The sequence below is a fragment of the Xenopus tropicalis genome, chromosome 4, assembly GCF_000004195.4.
Source record: "Xenopus tropicalis strain Nigerian chromosome 4, UCB_Xtro_10.0, whole genome shotgun sequence".
Taxonomy (NCBI): domain Eukaryota; kingdom Metazoa; phylum Chordata; class Amphibia; order Anura; family Pipidae; genus Xenopus; species Xenopus tropicalis.
The window spans coordinates 37,066,237-37,091,476 of record NC_030680.2 but is presented as its reverse complement, the minus strand read 5'-3'; the positions used below and the strand labels follow the sequence as shown (position 1 = coordinate 37,091,476).

The 25,240-nt window shown below is 40.3% G+C and overlaps 1 protein-coding gene across 1 annotated transcript; it reads left to right on the top strand.

The window, feature by feature from the left end:
• The first annotated feature begins 7,464 nt into the window (after positions 1 to 7,464).
• On the top strand, positions 7,465 to 21,701 carry LOC100491634 (galanin peptides). Its single transcript, XM_018093236.2, has 6 exons — positions 7,465 to 7,652; positions 12,055 to 12,135; positions 13,932 to 13,986; positions 17,216 to 17,299; positions 19,856 to 19,933; positions 21,467 to 21,701. The coding sequence occupies exons 1-6, from the start codon at positions 7,569 to 7,571 to the stop codon at positions 21,523 to 21,525; spliced, it is 441 nt and encodes a 146-aa protein (XP_017948725.2). The 5' UTR covers positions 7,465 to 7,568; the 3' UTR covers positions 21,526 to 21,701.
• Positions 21,702 to 25,240: the final 3,539 nt, after the last annotated feature.

Genomic DNA, 25,240 nt, shown 5'->3' with positions numbered 1-25,240 from the left:
TTTTCCCGGTGTTTCACCAACCCAGTCCGACCATGCACTTGTTGCTGATTCATGAAAACCACACAAACAGAATCGGGTCCACTTAAATGCAAAATCAGCGCAATGATGCTGGAAAAAAACTCTGCATTGTGGGCAAAAAAACATGGAGAATTATGTCTGACAATTGCATTTCTCACACTGCCCTGCATTTGTAAATGACCCTTGTTACCTACCCTGGTAAGAATGAGTCCCCATGTATGTTTGTTTAACACTGCCACTTCCAGAATCAAGCTGCTTGCTACCAATGTGGAAGAACACGGAAATAGCTTTGTGCTTTTTAGTACAGGTATGGGATCACTTATCCGGAAACCCGATATCCAGAAAGCTCCAAATTACAGAAGGCCTGTCTCCCATAGACTCCATTTTAATCAAATAATTCAGATTTTTAAAATTGATTTCCTTTTTCTCTGTAAAAATAAAACAGCACCTTGTACTTGATCCCAACTAAGATATAATTAATCCTTACTAGATGCAAAATAATCCTATTGGTTTAATTAATGTTTTATTGATTTTTAAGTAGACTTAAGGTATGAAGATTCAAATTACAGAAAGACCCCTTATCCAGAATACTCTTGGTCCCGAGCATTCTGGATAAAAGTTCCTATACCTGTACCACTAGGCAAAGGGAATTAGCAAGGGCAAAACTATAGAGCAAGCAGACCCTGCGGTTGCAGAGGAGCCCAGGAGTGTAGAGAGCCCATTAAAGCCCTAATTAGTGAACAATTTTAATGATAGAGTTGGTCAACTTAGCAATGTTTTGTGGCCCTTAAATTGAATTTACCGTGGGGCCCAGTAACATCTAGTTACGCCACTGCAGTATTGGTATAAGAAGGATAATGCTCTTATACATAAGCCCCTTTCTACTGCCACATTATATTACTTAGAAACAAGTCACTCAGAAAAATTGGGAAAAAATAATTATGGGCTATTAGCCACTATTTTCCAATATGCCTGCAATTCTGTCTTGAAGAGTCAAAATACAAAAGCATTTCTAATGAGCATTACTTAAAGGGTCATTTCAAAAATACACAATTACACAGATCCCCCTGCTGTATTCAGGAAGATTACAGTTTCCCCATACAACACTGAGGCTAAATGAATTTTTCTGCTTGTATCTCCTTACTTCTAACAGTGCCAGGCCAAACAAACAAGCAAATTGCCACTAATTATTCTGCAGAAAACTATTCCAGATGCAGCAGTAGAAAATGAGGGCTCTGTTTTCTTTCCCATCAGACATATACGAAGGGACTGTTCATTGAGTTTCTATTTCAGTTTTCAAGAGTCTCCGGTAAATTGGTTTTATGGAATTTTCTTGCAAAGTGAGATTGTGGCATATGAAATTGAATTTAAACTACGTAATTTTTGCAAAGAATTTCACAGGACACCATGATAAGATTTTGGCAGACAATATATTCAATTTCATACAAGTTTATACAGTTATATGGAACCTATAATTCAAACAATTTTCTGTATAAAATGGTAACTGTAATCTATATTATAGGCTGTGGGAATTATCATGGGGGCAGAACCTGTGATGTCATGATCTATCCTTTATTCTAAAAGTCCACGTTTTAACACCAAATTGCAAAGAGGCAGCCCGTAATCAAGAGAAGATTTGTGAGTCAACGTTCCCATATGTTCAACATATAGACAAGAGCATATAGACCAGGGATCCCCAGCCTTTCTTACTCGTGAGCCACAGTCAAATGCAAAAAGACTTGGAGAGCAACACAAGCACCATAAAAGTTCATGTGCCAAATAAGGGCTGTGATTGGCTATTAGGGGCCTCTATGCACCCTATCAGCTTACAGGAGGCTTTATTTGGTAGTAAATCTTGTTTTTATTCAACCAAAACTTGCCCCCAAGTCAGGAATTCAAAGATAACTCCCTGGTTTGGGGGCACTGAGAGCAACATCCAAGGGGTTGGGGATCACTGATATAGAGCTTACTAGGGCTTATTTACTTCCCCAAGGGTGCAAGTGAGGGAGCGCTTAAAGGACAAGGAATGTTAGGCACCCCCAAGTAACTTGAATCGCTTACCTCGTACCCCGGGCTGGTGCCCCTGTTAGGAGAAAACCGCATCAGCCCGGGGTACCTGGAGCGCTTCCTGCTTCCTTCTTCCGCATTCGCTTTTGGAACGACTAAGGACCGGCGCATGCGCAGTAGAGTGAAAAGCCGACTTCTCTGTTAAAGTTCAGCTTTTCACTCTACCGCGCATGCACATGTGACAGAAGACGGAAGGAGGAAGCGATCACAGGTACCCCGGGCTGGTGCAGTTCTCTCCGTACAGGGGCACCAGCCCGGGGTACAAGGTAAGCGATTTAAGTCACTTGGGGGTGCCTAACATTTTGGCACCACCAAGTGACTTTGCTTTTCCTTCTCCTTTAAGGGTGCAAGGTCATGTCCCTTAGAACTTACTTGTGCCCTGGGGTCTCTTGTCTCTAAATTGAGCGCCTGATCAAAAATCTAGCAGAAAGCAGCGCTAGGAGGTGCAGTTCAGCCCTGTACTTACTAGGTGAGGGTAGGATAGGGGGTGGGTGTAGGACACGTACCTGCCTCTCTTCACTCAACCCTTTAACCGAGCACTGACTAACACAGCCCTAGGCAACCTGGTCTGCCACCTCCCCCCCACCCCTGCGTGCAATGCGATAGTTCATTGCCCCCACCGCGTAATGACAAGCGACGGAGGCAATGACAAAGTAGCACTAGGGGTAGGCAGGAGAGGCTCCTACCTGGCGCCCCCAATCGTTGCACCCTAGGCAGCTGCCTCTTCTGCCTACCCCTAGTTCCGGCCCTGCTTTAAGGGGTCATGTACTATTATTACAAAAAGAAGTGCATGAGCATTTAGGGGCTCAATAGCATGCCTGGGATGAGGCTGCATGCTGGATAAAGGTGAGACACAGAGTACAATGTTATCAGGTGCAGACCACAGGGAAGGCGTCCGTACAGGGCCCTAAGCCTGCATCTGCCACAGTTCCCTAATTTCCAACTTAGTAAATGTCAGAGGGGTTCATCTACATGCCTTCCCATCCAGCTCCTCCTGAATGCAGTGCTGCTTCACACAGTCAGTGCAGCATTCATGGGGCGGGGGCTGCAGAAACCTGAAGCAGGAGAGTGGAAGAAGGAGTGCAAAATGCAAACAAATTGTAGATGGCACCAGTTTTATGTATTTTGCACACAGCCTTCCACTAAGTAAATGGCTTTTATACACTGATCACATCATCCAAGATAAATTTATTTTCAGTGTAGCATTTGTGTGTATTTATTTATTGTATAACATGGGTTGATTATCACAATAGCTGTTAGGTGTGTCCCAAACTGCTCATGAACACTACTCTACTGGGCAAGGGTAATATAGTAACCAGCAAAGAGGCAAGAAGGGGAATGTGTATTTATTAATGTCCCTTTAATTTATATATACAGATTTAAAATACCTAAAAATGTATAAAAGCACTGCAAGTATTTCCAAAAATGCAGCACAAAAATAGTAAATATAAATAATACTTTAATAATGATTAAAGTTATATATAAAATGATTTATACATATTAAGAAAGTTATATAAATAAGACTTCTGAATGCAAGTCCATTCATTTACATTTTTGCTAATGATGCTATATACTATGTATTATACTATTCCCATTGTGACCTTGCAACGTGCTCCATTACACAGTGACATAAGCTCTCTCCATCCCTATTATTAAAAACACATTTGTGATGGTACATTTGTACAAATACACAATGTATTTCCCTCTTACAATTTGGCATCCATTTGCCGCCTGATAAATACGTGAGCGAAGCCTGTATTGAATATTTCTCTATCTGACATCAAAACATTCTGCACCTTGGTTTTCAGTGGACAAATAAATTGGACATTAATCATATTGATAAAAGCATTATTATTTTGTGTGTTCTGGAAATGTGCTTTGGTAAGTCAAGCCTATGGGCTTTGCAGATATAAAACAGTATTTACTTTACTTTACTAAGTAAATGTAAATGACAGAACTAATGAAAACACCAAAATAATATAATTTTGTGGACATTTTACTAATTTTGTGACTTGTTACAATACCTGTCTCTTGATTCGCTTTTATGTGGTCTTTTTTACAGCTGGGTTATTCTTTCACTATTTCACTATGGGGCAGATTTATCAACATTTGGAATTTCGTGGTTTTTTTGAAACCGCAACTAAACTCATTTCTACACAAATGTCTAATCATTCATTAAAAGATCTGAATTGAAAAAGCATTAACAAAAAAAACATGAAAACCACAACTTTTCATATTGTTGCACAAAGGCAAGCGTCAAAAAATCCAAAAACCCCAAAGCAAAGAAAGAACTTCCAGTTGTAAAAAGGACACCTGCTATTGACTTCTGCATGATCTCAACAGCTTTTAGATGGTCTATTTTTCTTTTATGTTTGTGGCAGTTTTGTCACATAATAAATGGCAAAAAAAAATCATATTTTTGCTCCAAAAAATATGAATCGAGAAAACAAAATTAAACATGAGTACATGCCCACTATATGTTGGACTGAGCCACCAGGAGATCTAGAAAACTCTCTTTCATAGAACCAATTTCTAAAACATGCCATTGGTTTCCCTCTACAAGAAATAAGGCTATTAAATGAAGGAAAAGAGAGGGGGGAAAACAAGGCAGGGGAAACAAGAAACCGAAAAGTGCAAAAGAAGGAATAGAAGCAGTGAGAAAAGAAAGAATGGCATAAGGAGATGAGAAAAAACAGAACAACTGGGAAAGTAGACCAGAGAAGAGAGGCTGTAACAGCAAGGGAAGAAGTCTCCTGGTGGCTACGCCTCTGATAATATTCACAAATATATTTCTAGCTGCATTTATAATCATTATCTCATTGTAGGGATCAATTAACCATTCGTGAGAAAAAAGTATCTCCTTGCTTGCTTACTCTGCTCATGTGATGCGCACCTGTATGGGGCACAGAAGGGCAGCCTGGCTGGCTTACAGAAGGTTACAAATGAAAACAGTCTTAAATGGACAGTAACACCAAAAAATGAAAATGTATAAAAGTAATTACTATATAATGTAATGCTGCCCTGCACTGGTACAACTGGTGTGTTTTCCTTAGAAAGACTACTATAGTTTATATAAATAAAGCTTCTGTGTAGCCACGGGGGCAGCCATTTACAGGAGAAAAGGCACAGGTTACTTAGTTTATTGGGCCTGTGGGGGGGGGGTCTTCTGTGTACCTGACGTGCTAGGGCCTATTATCAGTCCCAGCCCAGACCTGTTGTAAGCTAGAAATAATTAAAAGTAAGAGCCCTGTGCAATGGGGTAACAGTGCTAGTCACTGTGCCACTATGGTGTTCCAAAGTTGTAGACAATTACAAAGACAGATCTCCTGAGGAGAGTGTATTTATTGCACATGAGATGAAAGTGATATCCCAGTATTTAAGCCTATGGCTCATTACAGATGATCAGAAGAAAGCACATAATGTCATTTTTAGGTGTTAACCAAGAAGGGGATCACAAAGTCCTTGGTTTTACCCCTAAATTGTCTGCCATTTGGTTAGAGCTTACACGATGTTGAGGATCTCTGGACACAACTCTTAATGCCATCACTTGAATCAAGAGTTAACGCACAATGGCCCACACAGTGTGCTAAGTGCAAAAAAACAACACTATTGGCCATATTTTTGTACTTTGCCCACTGTGTCGGGAAAAGGACAAATGTTTGAATCGAGTGCAGCCTGCATTAACCACACTAGATTTAAAATGGGTGGGAGCCACATAGGTGTCCAGCCCCTACTGCCCCCTACCCGTCTCTGGAGAACAACAACTCCGGGGGAAGGGGGCAAGTCCTGTTAGATGAACACTAAGGGGCATGCTTTTGCTCTTGCACCCCTGGGGTTGTAAATGGCCCCTTTAACCTTCAGATGCTAAATACTTACATTGTACACCTGGCACCAGTCTCTTTAGCTTTTCTCTGTAAAAGCTTCTATGTGTGTGTGGTTTCATATTGACGAAAAATCTCTTTTTTTTAAAGAAAACAAAATTCATTTTGTTTTCAATATACCGTACTTGAAAATTTTCAATAAAAGTACCGTAGTCTCTCTTACAATCCCCTCCTCTTCTACCCCTGACTACTCATGCAGTTGCGACATTGTACCAGTATTTGGCTCTTGTTTAGTCAAGACTCCAATTCCCACAATGCATTGCATGGTCTGCCGTTAACAAACCTGAGAAAAGGGAGAATAACAGAAGTGTGGAAGGCATTGTGGGAAATGGAGACTTGACAATGTGAGTTCATCAAATAAAACACAGGTACTTCATAAGGTACTTTTGGTTTCATTCCATGGAACCAAACCATAAGAGCTGGATGCTCTAAGAGCAATAAGAAGGAAGTAAAAGAGCTGCTCCTCCTCTGCAGCCATTTGTCAATGATTACAGTTACATTAATCCTACTCATTACCTCTGCACCCTCATCCGTTTCCAAATTAACATGTAGCTCCTTTCCCTTCTTTATTTTCCTACTTACGAACGTTGTAATGTCATAAAAGCACATAATGATCATAACTGCCACCCACATCCTGTGTTTCAAGGAACTGCTGTATGGTCATGTTTAATAAACTAAATGCTATATGCAGGATGACCAGAACATAGGTTAACAACTATTATTTCTGTTGGGTACCAGAAAATCAATGACATCCCTGTACTTACTGGGTTATCCATCTTAATGATAATTACAAAAAGCAGCTGGAGAAAGAAAGGAAAATTGTGACACTGAAATTCATGTTGGCTTTAAGCTCATATATTTAATGGGATTATTTGTCATGTGCCCATGAGCTTTATATTAAAGAGAGCATAAAATAAATAGATATTTAAAATACATATAAAGAGTAAGTTGAATGTTGCTTATGGGATGCTAAATGGATGGCTTGCTGAATGTAATAATGTCTATGTGTTTAAATAAATACTCTGCATGAACTACGCTGGCAGTTCTTGGCAATATATCTTCCTCTCTCTCTCTGATTAACTCTGTGCCCTTTACCTAACATGATTTGGAGGTGGCACATTAACTTTCCTTCATAGCTCATAAATAGATTTACATTACGATAAGGGGACATCTGAAAATATTCCCATTTATTAGACTCTGTGCATGCAGCAGACTTGCCAAAGAAAAGACATTTCGAAGCAGTGGGTAGAGACTCCGAGGATTGGTACACAGTGTCCATCTATGCCATAATCACAGGTAATTGTCGGTGCTGTTATCCATCTTTTGCCTTCACATTGCTTTAAAGTACCTTTAATTGAATTGCTGTAATTTCTGCCCTCCCTTAATGTGGTGACTTGTGGAGTGGAAATGATTCAGTGACGTCTGAGTCCCTCACATGCACCCCCAGAGAGAGGGGGACAAGTCCATGTCTGCCTGGTGAGGACCATAAATACAGGACCCCTGGCAGGCTCAGCACCCCAGGGTGACAGGGAGTCATACAATGCAGTGATATTTCTGCTGTATGTGTGAGGGTGTTGGATCACTGAGCCGTTCTGCTTCTGTATGCCACCTGGGAGCACTTGTTGCGCTCTCCTGCCACAAAGAAAAGGAGGAAACTACAAGCAAGTCTTAGCAAATCCTCTCAAGGTTTGGATTTCCTTCTTTATTCTTTCATTCTTCTTGGTAAAAGTTTTTTCAGTGATTTCCATTCTTCCGCCAGCCTTTATTCTGTAACATTGAGTACTTTTTCTATCTCTTTCTTTGATTGTCTCTGTATATTTGCCTATGTTCTCACTTCGCTCTTGCACAACTCAGATTTCCTGTGCAATGAATAGCCAGTTATTTACTATCATTACTAGCTGATATGGATATATCTAGATATACTTTATGGTAATATCAGGGCTCAGTAATCCCTTTCCTAAGGGATCAGGGTTTTTTTTTGTCCGTATTATGTAACATTGTTTGTGTTCAGCATTCTGCTCTATTTTACCCTGAGGAGCTCCCCAACAAAATGTCTCAATGGGACAAAAGAAAAGGAGTATAAATAAGTGGCATATCCTATTTTGGATTTTTCCTTATCTGAGAAACACTGCAGAATACTGAGTTTCTAGATAGACATGTGTTAACCAAAAGCGAGCTTACATTTACTTTTTCCACTTTTTTTCTATAAATGATCCATCCATTAATAATACTGCCATTTATTTTTTTCTGCACACAATACATATTGCTACTTGAATATGAAGGTGCTGCCATACTGACTGCTATACATAAAAGAAATCTGTTCATGCTGAGATGACACATCTCCACCCTTGATAATGGTTCCCTACTATGAATAAAGATACTTGTACTCAGAGCAGTTTATATTTACAATACACTCATGGTTGGGGGGGGGGGACACATTGCAACTATGTAATTCTGAGCATCTTTCCAATATACATTAATTAAATTAAAACTTTTCAATGTGTTTCCAGTTATTTATAATGTACTTACTCAAAGCAGTATGTGCTCTGACACAATGTAGCAAAAGCCAGGTCTGTATGTATATATATATCTAGCAAGATACTAATTGTAATGGCAATTACAGTTAAATAGCTTTTAAGAATGAGACACCTGTTACAAAATTAGGACCCCTGAAGTGTCCATAGGTACAGGTCTGGCATTTTTGATTAGTATATCTTGAAATTTTTGACTAGTTTGTCATTAGTTTTGGGTGTATTTCCCATTTTAGGAGGAAGGAGGTTTCTGCTCAGTAGAGCTTACAATCTAAGCAGATGGGTAAATTACAGACACAAATAAAAAAGTAAAAACTACAGTCATACTAAATGGTTGGGAAGTGAGTGTATAATAAACACACACACTGCCCTAAACAGTCAGATATAACTAATAAAGGAAACCTTTTTGTATTACCTCTGTGGGAAAGAATGTGCGGTTACAAGATCCCTTTATCTCTTCCCCACACTGGTGTGTTTGCTCCCTGGCTATCTTGGGATGTTATATTCTTATATTTGATGCCCTTTTTAGCCAATAACAGTCAAAGGTTTTTCCCTGTCCAGTATCTCAAAGACATCATAATTGCCATTGTTGAGGATTAAATATTAAAAGCAAGCTGGCATAGATATAAATGGCTGACAGTTTTACTGTATAAGTCTATATTTTTCACTTAGATATGGCATATACAGGTATGGGATCTATTATCTGGAATGCTTAAGACACCGGGGGTTATTTATAGATACTGGGCAAATTTGCACCTGGGAAGTAACACATGGCAACCAATCAGATGATTGTTCAGTGTTCATGCAGCTGGCTAGAAAAATCTAACCACTGATTGGTTGCTATGAGTAACTACCTAGGTGCAGATTGCCCAGTGTTTATAAATGAGCCCCTCTGGGTTTATCAGATAAAACATTTAAACACTACCAAAAGCCTATAGGTTTATTTTGCCATCAGAATAGATTGATGCTAGATTAGTTATCATCAAGTACAAGGTTTTATCTTTAAACAAAAAAAAATTAATAAGTTAAAAATGAAAAACTGGTTGTTTAAATAAAACAGAGCAGAGCAGAGCTTTCTGGATAACAGATGCCACACCTGCACTTTTTATAGTGAACTAGAGAAGTAATATATATTATTTTACTTTTCATTTTTATCTACTAGGAGTAGGCAGAAAAGGCACCTGCCTAGGGCGCAATGATGGGTGGGGGGCTAAGCAGGCACCTCTCCTCCTACCCCTACTCTGTGTTCTCTTGCCCCACCATTGCTTTACATGGCGTTACCCCCGCAATGTAATCATGCTTGCACGTTTTCGTATGCACGGGGGAGAGAGGGATTGGTGGCGAGTTGGCCGCCCAGGTTGCCTAGGGTGCCCCTGCCATCTACTCAGATACCTAGTTCAGAGGTTTATGAAACAGTGAAGCCATTATGTATTTATTTTTCATAAAAAGGTCCAAGTTACATGAATTTAACAACATTTCATTGGATAAATCTGATTAAGTATTTTTTAACTGCAGAACACAAAAATACATATGAAACATATTTTTTTTTTATTAAATAAACCGAGTTCAGGAAATTCTTTGCATGGGTTTCAGGCAGCTAATTCACTAAAGATAATAAGCAGAGTGAGGCTATGGAAAGGGAATGTTTTGATAAGGACTGACTCAGAATCAGTGATCATTTATATAACTTAGATAATACATGATAAATAACTGAATGGAGATGGTCATTTAAGTTCATTTATCCAATCGGAATGCCTCTACACACAAACATATTTATAACATTGATTTTTGGCCAAAATGCTATTTTATTGAACTGTATCCTTTCTTGTCCAGCTTTTATCTGTATCTGTTTATTCTTTTTGCCATTCATTATGGTTTTTCTTTCTTTACTCCTGTCTTTAAAGTAAAGATGTCCAGATCCTTTAAACAATATTATAAACTTACACATTCCCATAGAAGTGTGAAATGTAAAGGAAATCCAAGTCCTGACAAGATATAGCTTCTCTCTCAGTACTGACTAGGGATAACCTTGGGGTGTTGCTCTTGATCATGGTTAATCTGGAGATGTTCTTCAGGTGTTTCTTATGGGCCATGTCATACTATGCTTCCTTGTTTATTAGACCCATCCCTTTCTGAGGGATTTTATTAGCAAAACTGTGAGAGGCGATAAAGATAGCTGATGTGTGCCAGCCTAAAACAATATCAGCTTAAAAATTACTAACTGGGGTATTAATAAGTTCAATATAAATATTTATTATTTATATTTATTACATATCTATACTTCAAAAACTATCTCAATGCAGCAAGGCAAACACACTGCCCATGGCATAATACAGATATGGGTGTAAAAATTGTTATTGAAAAATCACTTTTTTTTCTTTTTATGAAAAAAAAACAATCTTTTCAATTTCAACCCCTCCAAACCTACATACCTATGCACACCTGTGCATACACTCAAATCCATAATTATGTATATATACATATAGAGAACTAACTGTAGACTTGAATATTATGCTCTTCCAAGAAGACATCCAAGCCACTCTCAAAGAGCTGTACAACATTAAACCTCATTTGCTAGTTTGCTGGTATGGAACTTGTGTTATTCTGCACAATTTGGTATCATCAGCAAAAATAGTGACAGTAAATACAATGCCAATCTCGAGGTTATTTAAGGGAAATACCATGGGCATCTTTGAGACACCCCTATAAAAAACCTGGTCAAATTAGAAAATGTTTTCTAATTTACCACCAGTTTTTGTAATTTATCCTTCAGCCAGTTCTCTATACAAGCACAAATAGTATGTTTTTGGTGAGTATCCCTTATCTTAGTAAGTAACCATCTGCTTTAGGGCTCTGGTACACGGGGAGATTAGTCGCCCGCGGCAAAACTCCCTGCTCGCGGGCGACTAATCTCCCCGTGTACCAGAGCCCTTAGCAAAACCTAAATAGAAAATATCCACTGTCTCCCCAATTTCTAATCTTCTAGGCTAGCCACTGATGTCAAACTAACAGGCCTATAGTTTTTAGAACAAGAACAGGTTCCCCATTGAACAATAGAAACACATAAGCAATTCGCTAGTCTCTTTGTACAACACCAGATATCAAAGAACCCTGGGAGATTAGTAGAGTGTCTTAAGTAATTACAGAGCTGAACCCTTTTACTACCCTGGGATGAATTCCATCAGGTCCTGGACCTTTACATTATTATAAGTCTCTTTTGAACTTCTTACTCAGTCAACCAGCCATTGATTTGTGTTTATTATCCATCAGTCCATCAGTTGTGTAAACAGATAAAATAACAGATTAAAATATCTTCTTTTTCCCTGCTCCCATCAACTAATTTACCCCCCTCTGATACCAAGGGTCTCACCACATCTTGCTACATTTTTTTTACCATTTATATATTTTAAAAAGTATGGGATTTTTATTGGCTCTGGCCTGTTAACACATATCAGACAGGCCTTATTAAAATCAGGGACAAATGGAATATAGAATGTTTCAAATAAAAAATGTTAATGTCAGTTAAATACATAAACAATCGTAATATTTTTTTTCAGATGCAAAAGTGCAACTGTCTGCTATTGGTATCTCTAGTCCTGTGTGCTACAATCTCACAGACATTCGGACTAGTTTTAACAGTAAGTTCAATTTGTGATATATTGTGGTGCATGTGTGCATGTCTCCATCCTTACTGCATTTCTTCCTTGTTGTATATGTGTAGTTCCACTTATTAAACAAAGAATTTATTTTCAGATATTGATACAATAGACCCCCGAGAAATAAAGTCCCCTTTACTAAGCAAAGTTAAGGGGCACCACAAGAAAATATTCTGAAAGGTTTATTAAACTTACCTCAGTGAGGACCCACATCAGATGACCAATAATTTTGGGCTTCCAAACAGCTGCTATCACTACTGGCCATATTATTAGGCCCTGGCTTTTGAAAGTAAAACTGATTACACACAGGAGCAATGAGATCAGCTTGGTTAGTCCATAGGCAATAACGCTACAGGGAAGCAGCTGAAAGAAGGTACTGTACAGTATGTACATGATTTCAACAGGTAACCAATCACAGGTAAAGTTAGACCAAAATATTCTGTATAGACAAGCCAAATTTTAACTGGACATGCCTTGGACTAAACTTCTATCTGCTCTGTTATGGCTGGAATGAGATTATAAAACTGTTAAAGGAGGACCTTTAATAAATTCAGCTACTAAGATAAGATAAGGCTGCAAAAATACATTATACATAGGGCTTACTATAGCTGTTCAGCACAACAGCAACTTTATAACAGTTATGAATTATATCTCTGCATCTGTTCTATAAAGCTTTTCTCTTTTCCATGATAGTAGACCATTCCACTAGTGTATTCTTAAGGGTCGCACATTCAACTTGGAACATTTTGCAGATCATTCAATAAGTTAATACTTGTAGGACACAATATATATCCTTTGTAATAAGGAAAGTGTATTTAGGTGTATATAGGTAACATGTAATCTGGCAACCTAACAAAGAGCAGGTAAACCATTCCATTTGTTTAGGAATGAGCAGCTATAAAGTAAGCATAAGTGGTTTGGGTGCTTTAACCTGTATTCCTGGCACTAACTATAGCTGTTATGTTTAGAGGCTCAGCAGAAATAAAGCCCTGGTTAACACTGCAGTTTAACTGACTGACTGGAGAGTAGCTTAAAACAAGGGCATAATAGAGGAGACAACAGACCCTGAGGCTGCAGAGAAGGGCCAGCTGGAAAATGGCTCATAGGGGTCAGTATCTGACAAACATACAACTCCATATATGTGCCCCCCCCCCATAGGACCATGTGAGTTAACTGACTCTATATCTATACTGTCTTTATGCTGGGGACGGTACCAATAGTAACATGCTGAAATATTGACCACAGATGAAACGCTGCATGTTGTTTAACCCAAATCCTGCATTTCAGTGAAGTCCCTTGGGTACAAATCTCATACAGAAAAATGGATTCAGTTAACTCATAAAAGCCAGTTGATGGGAATGCAATAGAGAAATACCGTGAGCAAGGGCACACACAAAGGGGCAGATTTATCAGAATATGAGATTAGAGCTCAGCACAGAAAAATTAACCTACTTTCTTTTCATTCCTATGGGCTCTTTAGAAGCATATTTATTTGGGTAAACATTAGAGTTCACAATTTGTTAAATAAGCTTCTAAAAATCCCGTAGGAATGAATAGAAACTAGCTATGTCATTGTAATTGAATGCAACGGGTGAATGGGCTTTTCTACACAATGAAATTGTTGTGTTTTTTTCTTTGTTTCCCTTGGGCACACAGCTATTCATATTGTGACATATGATACAAACATCTTATATTTTTTTATTACTGCTTTTTTGCTATATGTGTAGTATAATACAACCAACGTATTAATTTAAAGATTTCAATATTTCGCATAACAGGGAAAAGAAAAGCGTGGCTGGACGCTGAACAGTGCGGGATACCTTCTAGGGCCACGTAAGTGCTTAAACCCTATATACTCCACTGTATGTTTCAATGTAAAGCTTCACAGTTATCTCCGAAACTACAGTAGATGAATTAAAGTCTGATGAGCCACTGAGAGCAAAGAACAGAAAGAGTATATAGACTTAACCTGTGTTTGGGCTTTAGTGTAAATTTGCAAGTGAAATTAGAATGTAAGCTCCTCTGGCCCAAAAACTAATGAACAAAATGGATTAATCCATGTGTATGCTATCTGATATGTTGGTGCTACTTATATAATTTAGGGTGAAGACACACAGAGCTACTAGTAGCAGCTACTTGTCATGGCTACTAAAACAGACAATGCTGATCATTTACTGATAGTTGTCTCTACATGTGTTTTAGCAGAGGCACATCCCAGTATTGTCAGGCAGTGTATTTTCTGGCATTTTGTAGCTGTGACAAGTAGCTCAGTATGTCTTCACCCTTAAGGTTTAGACGTGAAGTAGCTTCAGTAGCCCTGCTCTTCCTGTTTAGCTCAAGGAATAACAAAAAGTCATAGATGTTTTGTGATTTAAACAATAGACAAAAAGTTTGTTCCCCACAAGCCATGTTTATTGCCACTTCAAGTGTTATTTTTCAAGTGTCGTTTTGCTCAATTGTTATTATGTGGCACGTGGCGAGCCGCCAGTTTGGTATTAACCAGATTTTACTGATTAAGGATAATCCCATTTCAATGGGGAGAGCAGAGTCACCTGGGGAATGTAAGTAGGTTAGTCTAGGCGGGGCAGAGATTGTACATAACACAACACTTTCATTCCTTTTCAGATATTACATACTGGCATTGCTGAAAATAAATCTGTTTAAAAAGCTTCAATAAGATAGCCACACAGACCAATTTTGTTATGGATGATTTGGGTCAGTGAGCTACTTCACATTTGATACTTAAATTATCTATATAGCGCCAACACATCAGATAGCATACACACGGATTAATCCATTTTGTTCATTAGTTTTTGGGCCAGAGGAGCTTACATTCTAATTTCCCTTGCAGCTCTCCCCCCCTTCCCATTTGAGAGCTGAGTATACACAGAAGAAGTCAAATGTTGTCTATAACATACTTTAAGTTAAAGTAAAGGTGAAGTACTCCTTTAATTACAAACATTAAACAAAACTATCTCAGTGCAGTATCCCTTGGCGGCCAATCAGATAATTGCTTCCAGTATTCTGGAGAAGTTTGATCAAAGGTAATTTCTGATTGGTTGCTATAAGCTGCAGCACAGGGACAGTTTTGTCAAATGCTAATAAATGAGCTTCACTGAAGCTAATTTATTAAAACAAATGTTGTCAGGGTGCCCAAGCAAGTCCTCATCTTCATCTGCCCCCCCCATCCCCCGCAACTCTCCCCTCTGCTTGGCAATTCCTCTCTGTCGCCTAACACTACCACGTCTTCTGATGCCCCTGCTCCCAGCTTGGCATCTCCAACCCCCCCTCAACATTAGCCCTTGATACATAGGGCCAGAGTTAGAGAAGGCAGAAGAGGTATATGCATACAGGGCCGGATTTACAAATTTGCCGCCCCGAGGCCACCCCGGTCGCACGCCCCCCCCCCCCGAGTGCACATGTGTGCGTGAACAGCGGGGGGGAGGGAGGTGGGGGGGTGCGCATGCGTGAACAGCGGGGGGGGGTGAGCACGCATGCGCGAATAGCGGGGGGGTGTTGCAAGCGCACATACGCCATAGGCCAAACTTGCATACGGAGCAGTGGGGAGAAGTCCCCATTGCTCCGTATGGGAACACAAATTTTTAGATCTTTGTGCGGCGGGGCGGCATGCCACCCCCAGGTTTCTGTCGCCCTAGGCCCGAGCCTTTGTGGCCTCTCCACAAATCTGGGCCTGTATGCATAGGGTCCTAGCACCCCTCCACGTTGCTACCCAGTCACATGCCTCTTGTGCTTATCCCTAGTTCCATAGAGTGGCCACATTACACAGTAATTGCAGGCTTTACTTTTCCTTTAATTGCCATCCAGCAAGATGCAAGATCCTATTATAAAGTCATAGGAAAAGCCAATTTAAGAAGTTGGTGTTAGGTAGAAGCTGCTAACAGATGTATGGGATGTATGGGAAGAGGATCTAAATGTGAATGGCTATGAAAGCTATATTATATATGTTTCTATATTGTTTTATATTATTGTTTCTGAACATGAACAACAAAATGAACTTTATTAGTGCAGGAGATCCAGCAGCAGTGTAACAAAAGTTGAAGCCAACCCTGAAAATGTATGAGTGGCCCCAAGGGCCAGTTAAGTTCAGTAAAGGCCCTAGGCTGTGCCCTCCCCCTCCACTGATCTGCCGCAGCTCTACCTCTGCTCCATGCCACTGGGCCTCCTAGAAACCATGGGACTGTGATGGACCTTATTGTAATCCCCCACTGTGTGGCCAAGCAGTGTATAAGACCTATGGAGGCAATAATTCATAACACATTTCAAATTACTTTAGTTAACCTTTGAAAGTTATGGGCGCCCTTAAATAATTTTGATCTTGATAACAGGTTTCTGGATAACTGGTCCCATACCTGTACTTGCAGCAGTTAATAAACTGATGTACAGAAAGTCTGTACTGCAACTTAGTAACAGGTTGCAACAGGCATACAAGCGTGTTGTAGTTGTGCATTAGGAAGGAAGAGATGGATCTTGGAAGTATTAGAAGGAAAAGGGAAATGTGCTTTAATGCATAGGTGACAAAATCGATTATTTTTTCTTTAAAATGCTCTGTTAAGGCTCCAGTCGGGAACATATTTGTTAGACACAACCTGGCAACCTGTACCTTTTTAAAGCGGCAACAGAGAAGAAAAAACAGAACACTACTGCCACACAGGGCTGATTCTTGGCCTGGGTTTAAGAATCAGCCCCTACAATGGCATCAGCCTTTCACTGTGTTTGCAACACAAGCCATTGCGTCGGCCCAGGTGAAGGCACATGGAGCGGATTTCAGCTTGAAATGCCAAAATCCACTCTGTGTTACAGTACATAATATATACTGTATATACACTTGCATTTTGTTTAGTAAGTACAAAGATATTTCTTCGGCCTCATAAAGCAACTTGGCATGAAATAGACAAATGTGAGACTGAAATACTTTACCATAGCTGTAACATAACCATGTTTATTGGAGTTCCGGTCACCTTCTCTTTCTACTTACATAACATAGCAGCAATATTGACACTGGAAAAACAAATTAATTGAATGTGTTTTTTTTGCTCCCCAGATGCAGTAGATAATCATAGATCTTTCAGTGACAAGCATGGAGCTGGAAAGAGAGATCTTCTTGTAGAAGAGGACACAAAGTCAGGTGATATACATTTTACATACACTGAGAAAATGTATTTTATTGCAACTTCTAAAAAGCAGGGGGTGAGTAAGGGCTGTGACAGAGGGGAGATTAGTCGCCTAATTCCCCCGTCTGTCACAGCCCTAAGGGGCAACAATTTGTCCACTGATAATAATGTGTAAAATTATACGGCAGTTCACTTGATGCAGAGAGAAAAAAATTTCCCCTGTCGAAAGTGTTTCATAGTTTTATGGATAAAGATTCCAAATCTAAACCTTTTCCCAATATCTTCCCAAATATCGTCTATTATTAATATTATTATTTCTCCTGAGGTTTAATATTGTATTTTTGTACTCCTGCCTTGACTTCCCCTTTGCATGGATACAGATAAGGCAAACTATACTAAGGGATGGCTTTGCCGGCTTATCATGACCCACCATATTACTCCTTGATCATATAGAAAATGATTACACTGATATAAATGTTGGTAAAATCATACATTCACTAAGGGGTTTGTGTACTCAGGCACTGACAAAAGAGCAATAGCAATAAGTGAAGAAAAGCAAACACTTAAGTGCTCATTCATAGTGCACTTTCTCACTGGGTCAGGCTGTGCATAGTGGACTGCACCCATTTTCACCCTGCTCTGTACATAATAAATCACACATAATTATGTGATGTAAAACAAAAGGTGTCATTTATCAAAAAGGTGCAAAGTGCAAAAAACCAAGGGGGTAATTTACATAACCATGGGCTTATGTGCTAGAGCTCTAAGGGGTGAGTATACACCTTAGTGCTCACTTAAAAAGCACCTCATAAGCACTTATACCTTGGAGAATACTGCACTCATCTCCTTGTGCATGATTAAGCATCCAGTGCTAGGTGCAGAAAGCAGCGTTGGGGACTGCAGTCCTGTCCTTACTGTCTGCCATAGGGCAGGCAGTATATGTAGGCCCGTAGCAGCCTGTGCCCTGTTGCTCTTTAATTGCACATCTTAATGAATGCCCCCTTTGGCCCTTAACAAATCTGCAGTGACTAATGCTGTCAATGATGTAAACTTGCAGCAATACAAGAAGAGCAAAATTCAGTGTACAAAGTGCAAAAGATGCACTTTGTTGATCCCCACATGTATTTAGGCAGAGTTAGGCACACACAGGCAGCATAGGGCAGGCAGATTATGGCACAGACAGGCAGCATAGGGCAGGCAGAGTATGGCACACACAGGGGGCATAGGGCAGGCAGAGTATGGCACACACAGAGGGCATAGGGCAGGCATAGTATGGCACACACAGGCAGCATAGGGCAGGCAGAGTATGGCACACACAGGGGGCATAGGGCAGGCAGAGTATGGCACACACAGGGGGCATATGGCAGGCAGAGTATGGCACACACAGGGGGAATAGGGCAGGCAGAGTATGGCACACACAGGCAGCATAGGGCAGGCAGAGTATGGCACACACAGGCAGCATAGGGCAGGCAGAGTATGGCACACACAGGGGGCATAGGGCAGGCAGAGTATGGCACACACAGGGGGCATATGGCAGGCAGAGTATGGCACACACAGGGGGCATATGGCAGGCAGAGTATGGCACACACAGGCAGCATAGGGCAGGAAGAGTATGGCACACAGGCAGCACAGGGCTGGCAGTTGCAGAGTATGGTGCACACACAGCCAGCATAGGGCAGGTAGAATATGGCGCACACACTGGCAGCATAGGGCAGGCAGAATATGGAACTCATAGCATAAATCTGAGGTGTGAACAGTGCAGGGTCCAGTTAATCTTTCCAGGATAGCACTGCATTAAGTAATATTAAGATGCAGCTCAATTTTTTGTATGTCTGGTTGTGTTGGGCAACATTCTAGTCAATGTTTTGCCAATAACCATACTTTCTTCTTTATATACAACTAAGTATATATGTTGGACATACCTTTTTCCAGAAACTTTAAAGTTTAGGCAAGTGTCTGCAAACAGTGCACAGGCAGCACCAAATTCATGGGACTTGAATCTTCTGCACTCAGCTAAACTACTACAGCAGCTAAATATATCTATATATTGCAGGCACTTGTGTTATTCTAACATATTGTATAAACTGCACTTTGAATATTGGGAGACAGGGACCCCATTTGCTCTGCACTTTGCTTTTAAGGGTTAGGGTTCTTTTATAAATGAGTTTTTCTTTTTAATGATATGATTCCAATTGGATCATTATTTATTTGGGTCATTTTATTTTTTTCTTTGTTTGGTTAGGTTTAGTACCTATTTGGAGACGCTTACCTGACTCATATGATAGGAATATTGATTGACTATATTAACCATGCACCCTCTGGTATGTTGGGATTAAAACTTCTGGGCACTCATTCCAACTTCAAAAGAACCACCAATCTGAATTTTGAAATCCTATTTATGCTACAATCAGAACTGCAAACAGGTTTTAAATCTTAAAAAGCCCCATTGCCAAAAAAGCAATCTGCACATCATGGATAAAGAATCAAAGAATACCCAGTTATATATTACTATAGACCAATAGAAACCAAGTGACATAAAGATTAATGCTGCTTCTTTCTGTGATCCCTAGGCAACTTTATAAGAACCTTGGCTGATGAAAATGTTCTCCGCACACTGATTGAGTTTCTGACTTACCTACATCTGAAAGGTGAGAATGATTTACAGGACTCCAATTATATCAGGGCTAAATATAATTTTTTCTCTGTTTACTGGTCTATAAAGACTACTACTGTAAGACTTCAGACTTAAACTGTAGAGATGTCAGGGACATGCTGGGCACTAGAGTGGTCTCACAAGCAGGGCTGGCACAAAATGGGACAAACATTGCCAAAGGACCACAAGGTGATATCACTAGTGAGCAAGGGAAAGTCATACCTCCCAACTGTCACAATTTTCGCTGGACAGTCCCTCTTTTGACAGCTCAATCCGCAGTCCGGAATTCTTACTGAAAAGTCCCTCATTGGCAGAGAGTCCCCTTTTTGGCAGAGAGCCCATAAGTCTTAATGAGCGTCACCTGCACTTAGATACAAGGTTTCTCACTTTTAATTAAATAAGTGGGCTTTTTGCAGAGAGCCCAAAAAGGTAAAAAGCACCCCCTGAACTGAGATCCAATAGTAACTAATAAGCTAAACAGGTCTCTTGGGGGAACTGAGACTCGCAGCTTAAAGGGCAATTTCACCTTTTACAGCAAAACTGTAATAACACATAAAACAAGACCCCAAAGCCCCAGAAATATGTTCAAACTTTAAATAACCTGCCAAATGTAGTCAAAAGGGAGTGGTATTTAGGGGGTGTGGTCGCAAAAATAGGCGTGGTCAAAAAGATTTATCTTTGACCTTTTTTCCATTTTTAATATGTTGGGAGGTATGGAAAGGCCTGCCACACAACCCTTTACAGGGGTTAGTTGGAATTTTGTCTGGGTTTTACAACCCAAAAAACAGTTGAGAACAAGACAGGTGGCAGTTCTAGTAATTTGCCCACCCTCGGGCCTCAGGCCTGAGCACCACTAGCGGCTACCTGGCTTAGACTTATATTTAGGCTTACATATCACGATACCATTGAACAAAACACCAGTGTTACAGTGTTACAGGTTCAAGAATAAAATGTTAAATGGTAGAGAGAATTATTTGCAATTTAAACAGTGTAATTTAGAAATAAAAAAAGTGTGCTAAAATTTGCATGAAATAGTCTGGCTGCTGCCCATGGTGAAACAAATGCAGTTATAGTATTTCATATATCTGTAACAGAAGTTTTGGAACCGTGGCTCATTACTGTTAATGTTACATTGCCATCTAGTGTTTATTAGAGGAAAGATGTGTATCAGGGAATAAAGGAGAAGGAAAGAAGAGATAAATAAAATTACTGAAGTAAATCATTCTTTTATATAGCAACAACAAATTATGCAGCACTTTATATTATTTTCTAACTAAAAGGAGTCTTTACAATAATTTAACAAGCAAGGGTTACAGAATGACATGACTTTATGGGCCCTAACCCTATGTACAGTATTTTCCATCCATATCAATAAGATGAGAAAAAGATATTGGCAGTTGGATCTGAGTGATCAAAAGTCAAGTCTCCCATAGCACATCCCACATTTTTTTATATCTATAAAAGCACAAAAGGGAACAACTTTGGCCACCATATACTTATGTTAAAATATTTCATTTCTATTTTCCAGATTCTGGAGCACTGGACAACTTAAATCCACCCATGTCATCAGAAGAAACGAATCAGTAACAAAGATGTTGAACAATTTGTAATTGATTGTATAGCAATGACATTTTCAGTATGAACATAATTATCCAAAATGTTTATTACTTTCATGTAATGTTCCGACTGTTGCACTTATAAATATATACCTATGATAAAACAGTGTATTTTTGCTTAAGGTAAGCTATACAATAAAAAATTGCAGCTGCTGTTTGATTTGTTATTCCCCCAATAATGGCAGATTAGCAGTATATGAGGTTGAGGAGCTGTTTCTCACATTCATGCATATTTATAATAATGAGAGCGCAAATAGTGACCAAGGCATTTGTATACTGAGAAATTTCCTATTTTGATTTTATATATACCATTTAGCTGATACCCTGTATATAATTGAGATGAAGCTTTAGCCACCGATGGTTATATCAAACAGGACAAAGCTCTGCTGGTTTCCCCTTTATCTGTTTAAATGAAACACCCTTAAGCTGACCATACAAATTCCCTCATTTGTTGAGGTCGCCAAACAAGCTGATCTTTGCCTGATTGATAATCTAAATTCTGGGCCAAATCAGGTTAATAAAATTGTTTGGCCTCCTGATAATAATGGGCACCTATGCAGACTCGCGAGAAGTGTGCATTAACACGTGGTCCAGTCCACACCCAACATACTTTTCACAATGGCTGGAAAGATGTCGGAATTTTAGTTTGAAGGGCCCATCCATGTGCAGATATGTTGCCTGCTCAGCTAAAGGGGCCATATCAGCCAGCTAAATCTGCCCATGTATGACCAACTTTAGACCAATAACATGGGGCACTTCATCGCCTGGAAGGAAGTTTCCTCCCCTGCGGGCAATAAAGCACCCACAAGTATATTCTTAATTTTTTTTGTATTGCTGCATGTAAAACACATTACTCGGGCAATCCTGGGTAATCACCCAAAGAGGACTTGTTTCTGCATTTTTGGGCAATTAACATGGATCATAACATGTTTTACTTGTGTCAATTGAAACAAAAGTGAAGAGAAGGTATTGTTGGGTGCGTCATGGCCCTCAGTCTGATGGCAGATGGGACGTTATATCACTTGCACTAAGGCTAATGGCAGGCGGGTGGTTTTCTTCGCTGGCATATACACAGAGAAAAGCTGATCTGCTAACTCCTTCTTCCTGAAAGCACTTGCACTGACAGGCATCGGAACAGCCAGTATAGTGGACTTTGATGCAAAAATGCATACTTTAGCAGACGGGTTGTAAACCTCCAGGGAGACAAAAACATCAGCCTTTGCCCTAGGTGAGTTGGTTTCTGTGCAGCCACAAACTAATTACAAATCAACAGCATGGGGACCAATTTACTTTACATAACTGCAATGGCAGTGCACAAATGGATTTCTTTGTGGCGCCTTTTGAATATTTTAATATATAATTAGGAATACTGACAATGGCAGACACTTTTCACACTTCATCTGCATTAAATGCCACCTGATTTTTTAACAATTCATGTGCTTTCAATTAAGGAATGCTTGTGGGAGGGGGGCATGTAGTGTACATATTATATATTTTTCATAATATATAGAAATATATATATAAAAACACATTGTATCATTTACAAATTATTTCAGAAGCCCCTGTCTCCTTATAGTGTCAGTGTCAAACTGATTCCTGCCTTGTACGTAGATATAAATCCCACAGCTGAACCCTGCCACATTTGTAAGGCTCCCAGTAGAGGCTACAGTCTAAGGTCCAACGCCGAATTTATAATTTCGGCACCTAGAGGCCACCCCCATTACACAGGCAGCATAGGGCAAGCAGAATACGGCACACACAGGCAGTGTAAAGCAGGGCAGGCACTGTATGACACACACAGGCAGAGTATGGCTCACACAGGCAGTGTATAGCAGGGCAGGCAGAGTAGGGAAGGAGACCTATCATGTCTATTTAAGTAACTGATTATGACCACTCAAAGATGAACAGTTTGTACTGCAGTATATACAGTGCCACACTCAGGGCCGGATTTCTAAACCGGCCGCCCCTAGGCCGCCCCCAGTCGCACGCCCCCCTCCCCCCGAGTGCGCATGCGCGAACAGGAGGGTTGCGTGCGCATGCGCAATGTGCAAAGAGCGCGGGGGGTAGGGTTGCGCGCACGCATGCGCGGTCGGCCAAAGTTGCATACGGAGCAGTGGGGAGAAGTCCCCATTGCTCCGTATGTGAACAAAAATTTTAAAAGATTTTAGTGCGGCGGGGCAGCATGCCGCCCTAGGCCGGGCCTTTGTGGCCTCTCCACAAATCCGGGCCTGGCCACACTGCAGTACCATGTCAGCACTGCTCCTACAGTTTGCGGGGTAAACAAGCAAGCTGTAAAATGTGGGAGCATACAGTCTGAGGCCTTACAAGTGTGAACAATGCCAGTTAATCATGATACTGATAACATTTAAAGCTTACACAAAGGTAAGCAGTCACAGCAGCCAGACGGGTGGCCATGAGCCACCAGTTGGACAGGGTTGATATACATCATCAATTAGAGCAGAGATCCCCAACTATTTTTACTTGTTAGCAACACTCAGATGTAAAAAGTGTTGGTGAGCCACACAAGCATGAAAAAAGTTCTTTGGGGATGCCAAATGAGGGCTGTGATTGGCTATTTGGTAGCCCCATGTGGCCAGCAGGAGGCAGTAAAACTGTGTCTCTGTGCTTCCAAAACTTGCCTCTAAGCCAGAAATGTAAAAATGGGCACCTACTTTGAGGCCACTGGGAGCAACATCAAATGGGATGGTGAGTAACTTAGCCACTGGTTTGGGACACTGAATTAGAGAATACAAACAAAAGCAAAATAATAATAATAATAGAGCACAATTATCATTCCTGCTGAGAGAAAGCAAAGTTGAGAAGGGACTTTAAGACCCAAGACCTTAGCTGACATCCCACCAACAATGAAGGCCAGCTTTCTGGAGCCCAGCTGCAGCACTCAGATTAAACGTTTTGTGTGATGCTGCTTAGAAATAATAATCTGCATCTGAACTGTACCCAAACTGGAGGCCCCTTTTTCAGTTCGAATCTGCCTGACTTGAGAAACTCGACCCAGGTGGCAGCGCTGCCGAAAGTTACCAGGGGTGGCAATAAACCATGGAAATTCGGCTTTTCTAGTGTGGAAAGTACAATTGCACACTCTACATTAGCGATACGGCATCAGAGGAGCCAACTCCGGGGTCTGCAATCTATCCCCTGTGTTTGTAAATCTGCCTCCATGTGTCCTCAGGTATGGGATGTGTTATCCGAAATGCCTGGAACATCTGTTCTGGAAAAGAGATTTTTCTGTCATTTAAATAACCATACAATGTCTACTAAACATGACATAAAGCCAATAGAATTATTTTTACCATCAATATGAATTTCTACAGCTTAATTACCATCAAGTACAAGTTACTGTTTCATCATTACAGATAAAAGAAACTTTAATTATTTTCTTAAAATGGACTCCATGGGAGATGGCCTTGCTTTATGGATATAAACTTTCTAGATAAGAGAAATTACAGTTCTGCTTCTCTCTCGTTTAGCGCCGGATTTATCTTTCGGGCGCCCCTAGGCCACCCCCGTTGATCGCCCGCCCACAAACACATGCGCAAACGAGCAAAAAAAACCCCCCGTGCAGCCGCGAGAGCGCATGCGCATACATTTAGAGTCCCATACCGAGCAGTGGGGAGAGGTTCCCAATGCTCCATATGGGAGCAAAAAATATTGTTGCGGCGGGGCTG

Coding starts and splice junctions, on each gene's coding strand:
- LOC100491634 (XM_018093236.2), top strand. CDS start 7,569: ATGCCACCTGGGAGCACTTGTTGCGCTCTCCTGCCACAAAGAAAAGGA. Junction 12,136..13,931: donor CATTCGGACTAGTTTTAACA/GTAAGTTCAATT, acceptor TTCGCATAACAG/GGAAAAGAAAAGCGTGGCTG. Junction 13,987..17,215: donor GGGATACCTTCTAGGGCCAC/GTAAGTGCTTAA, acceptor TTTGCTCCCCAG/ATGCAGTAGATAATCATAGA.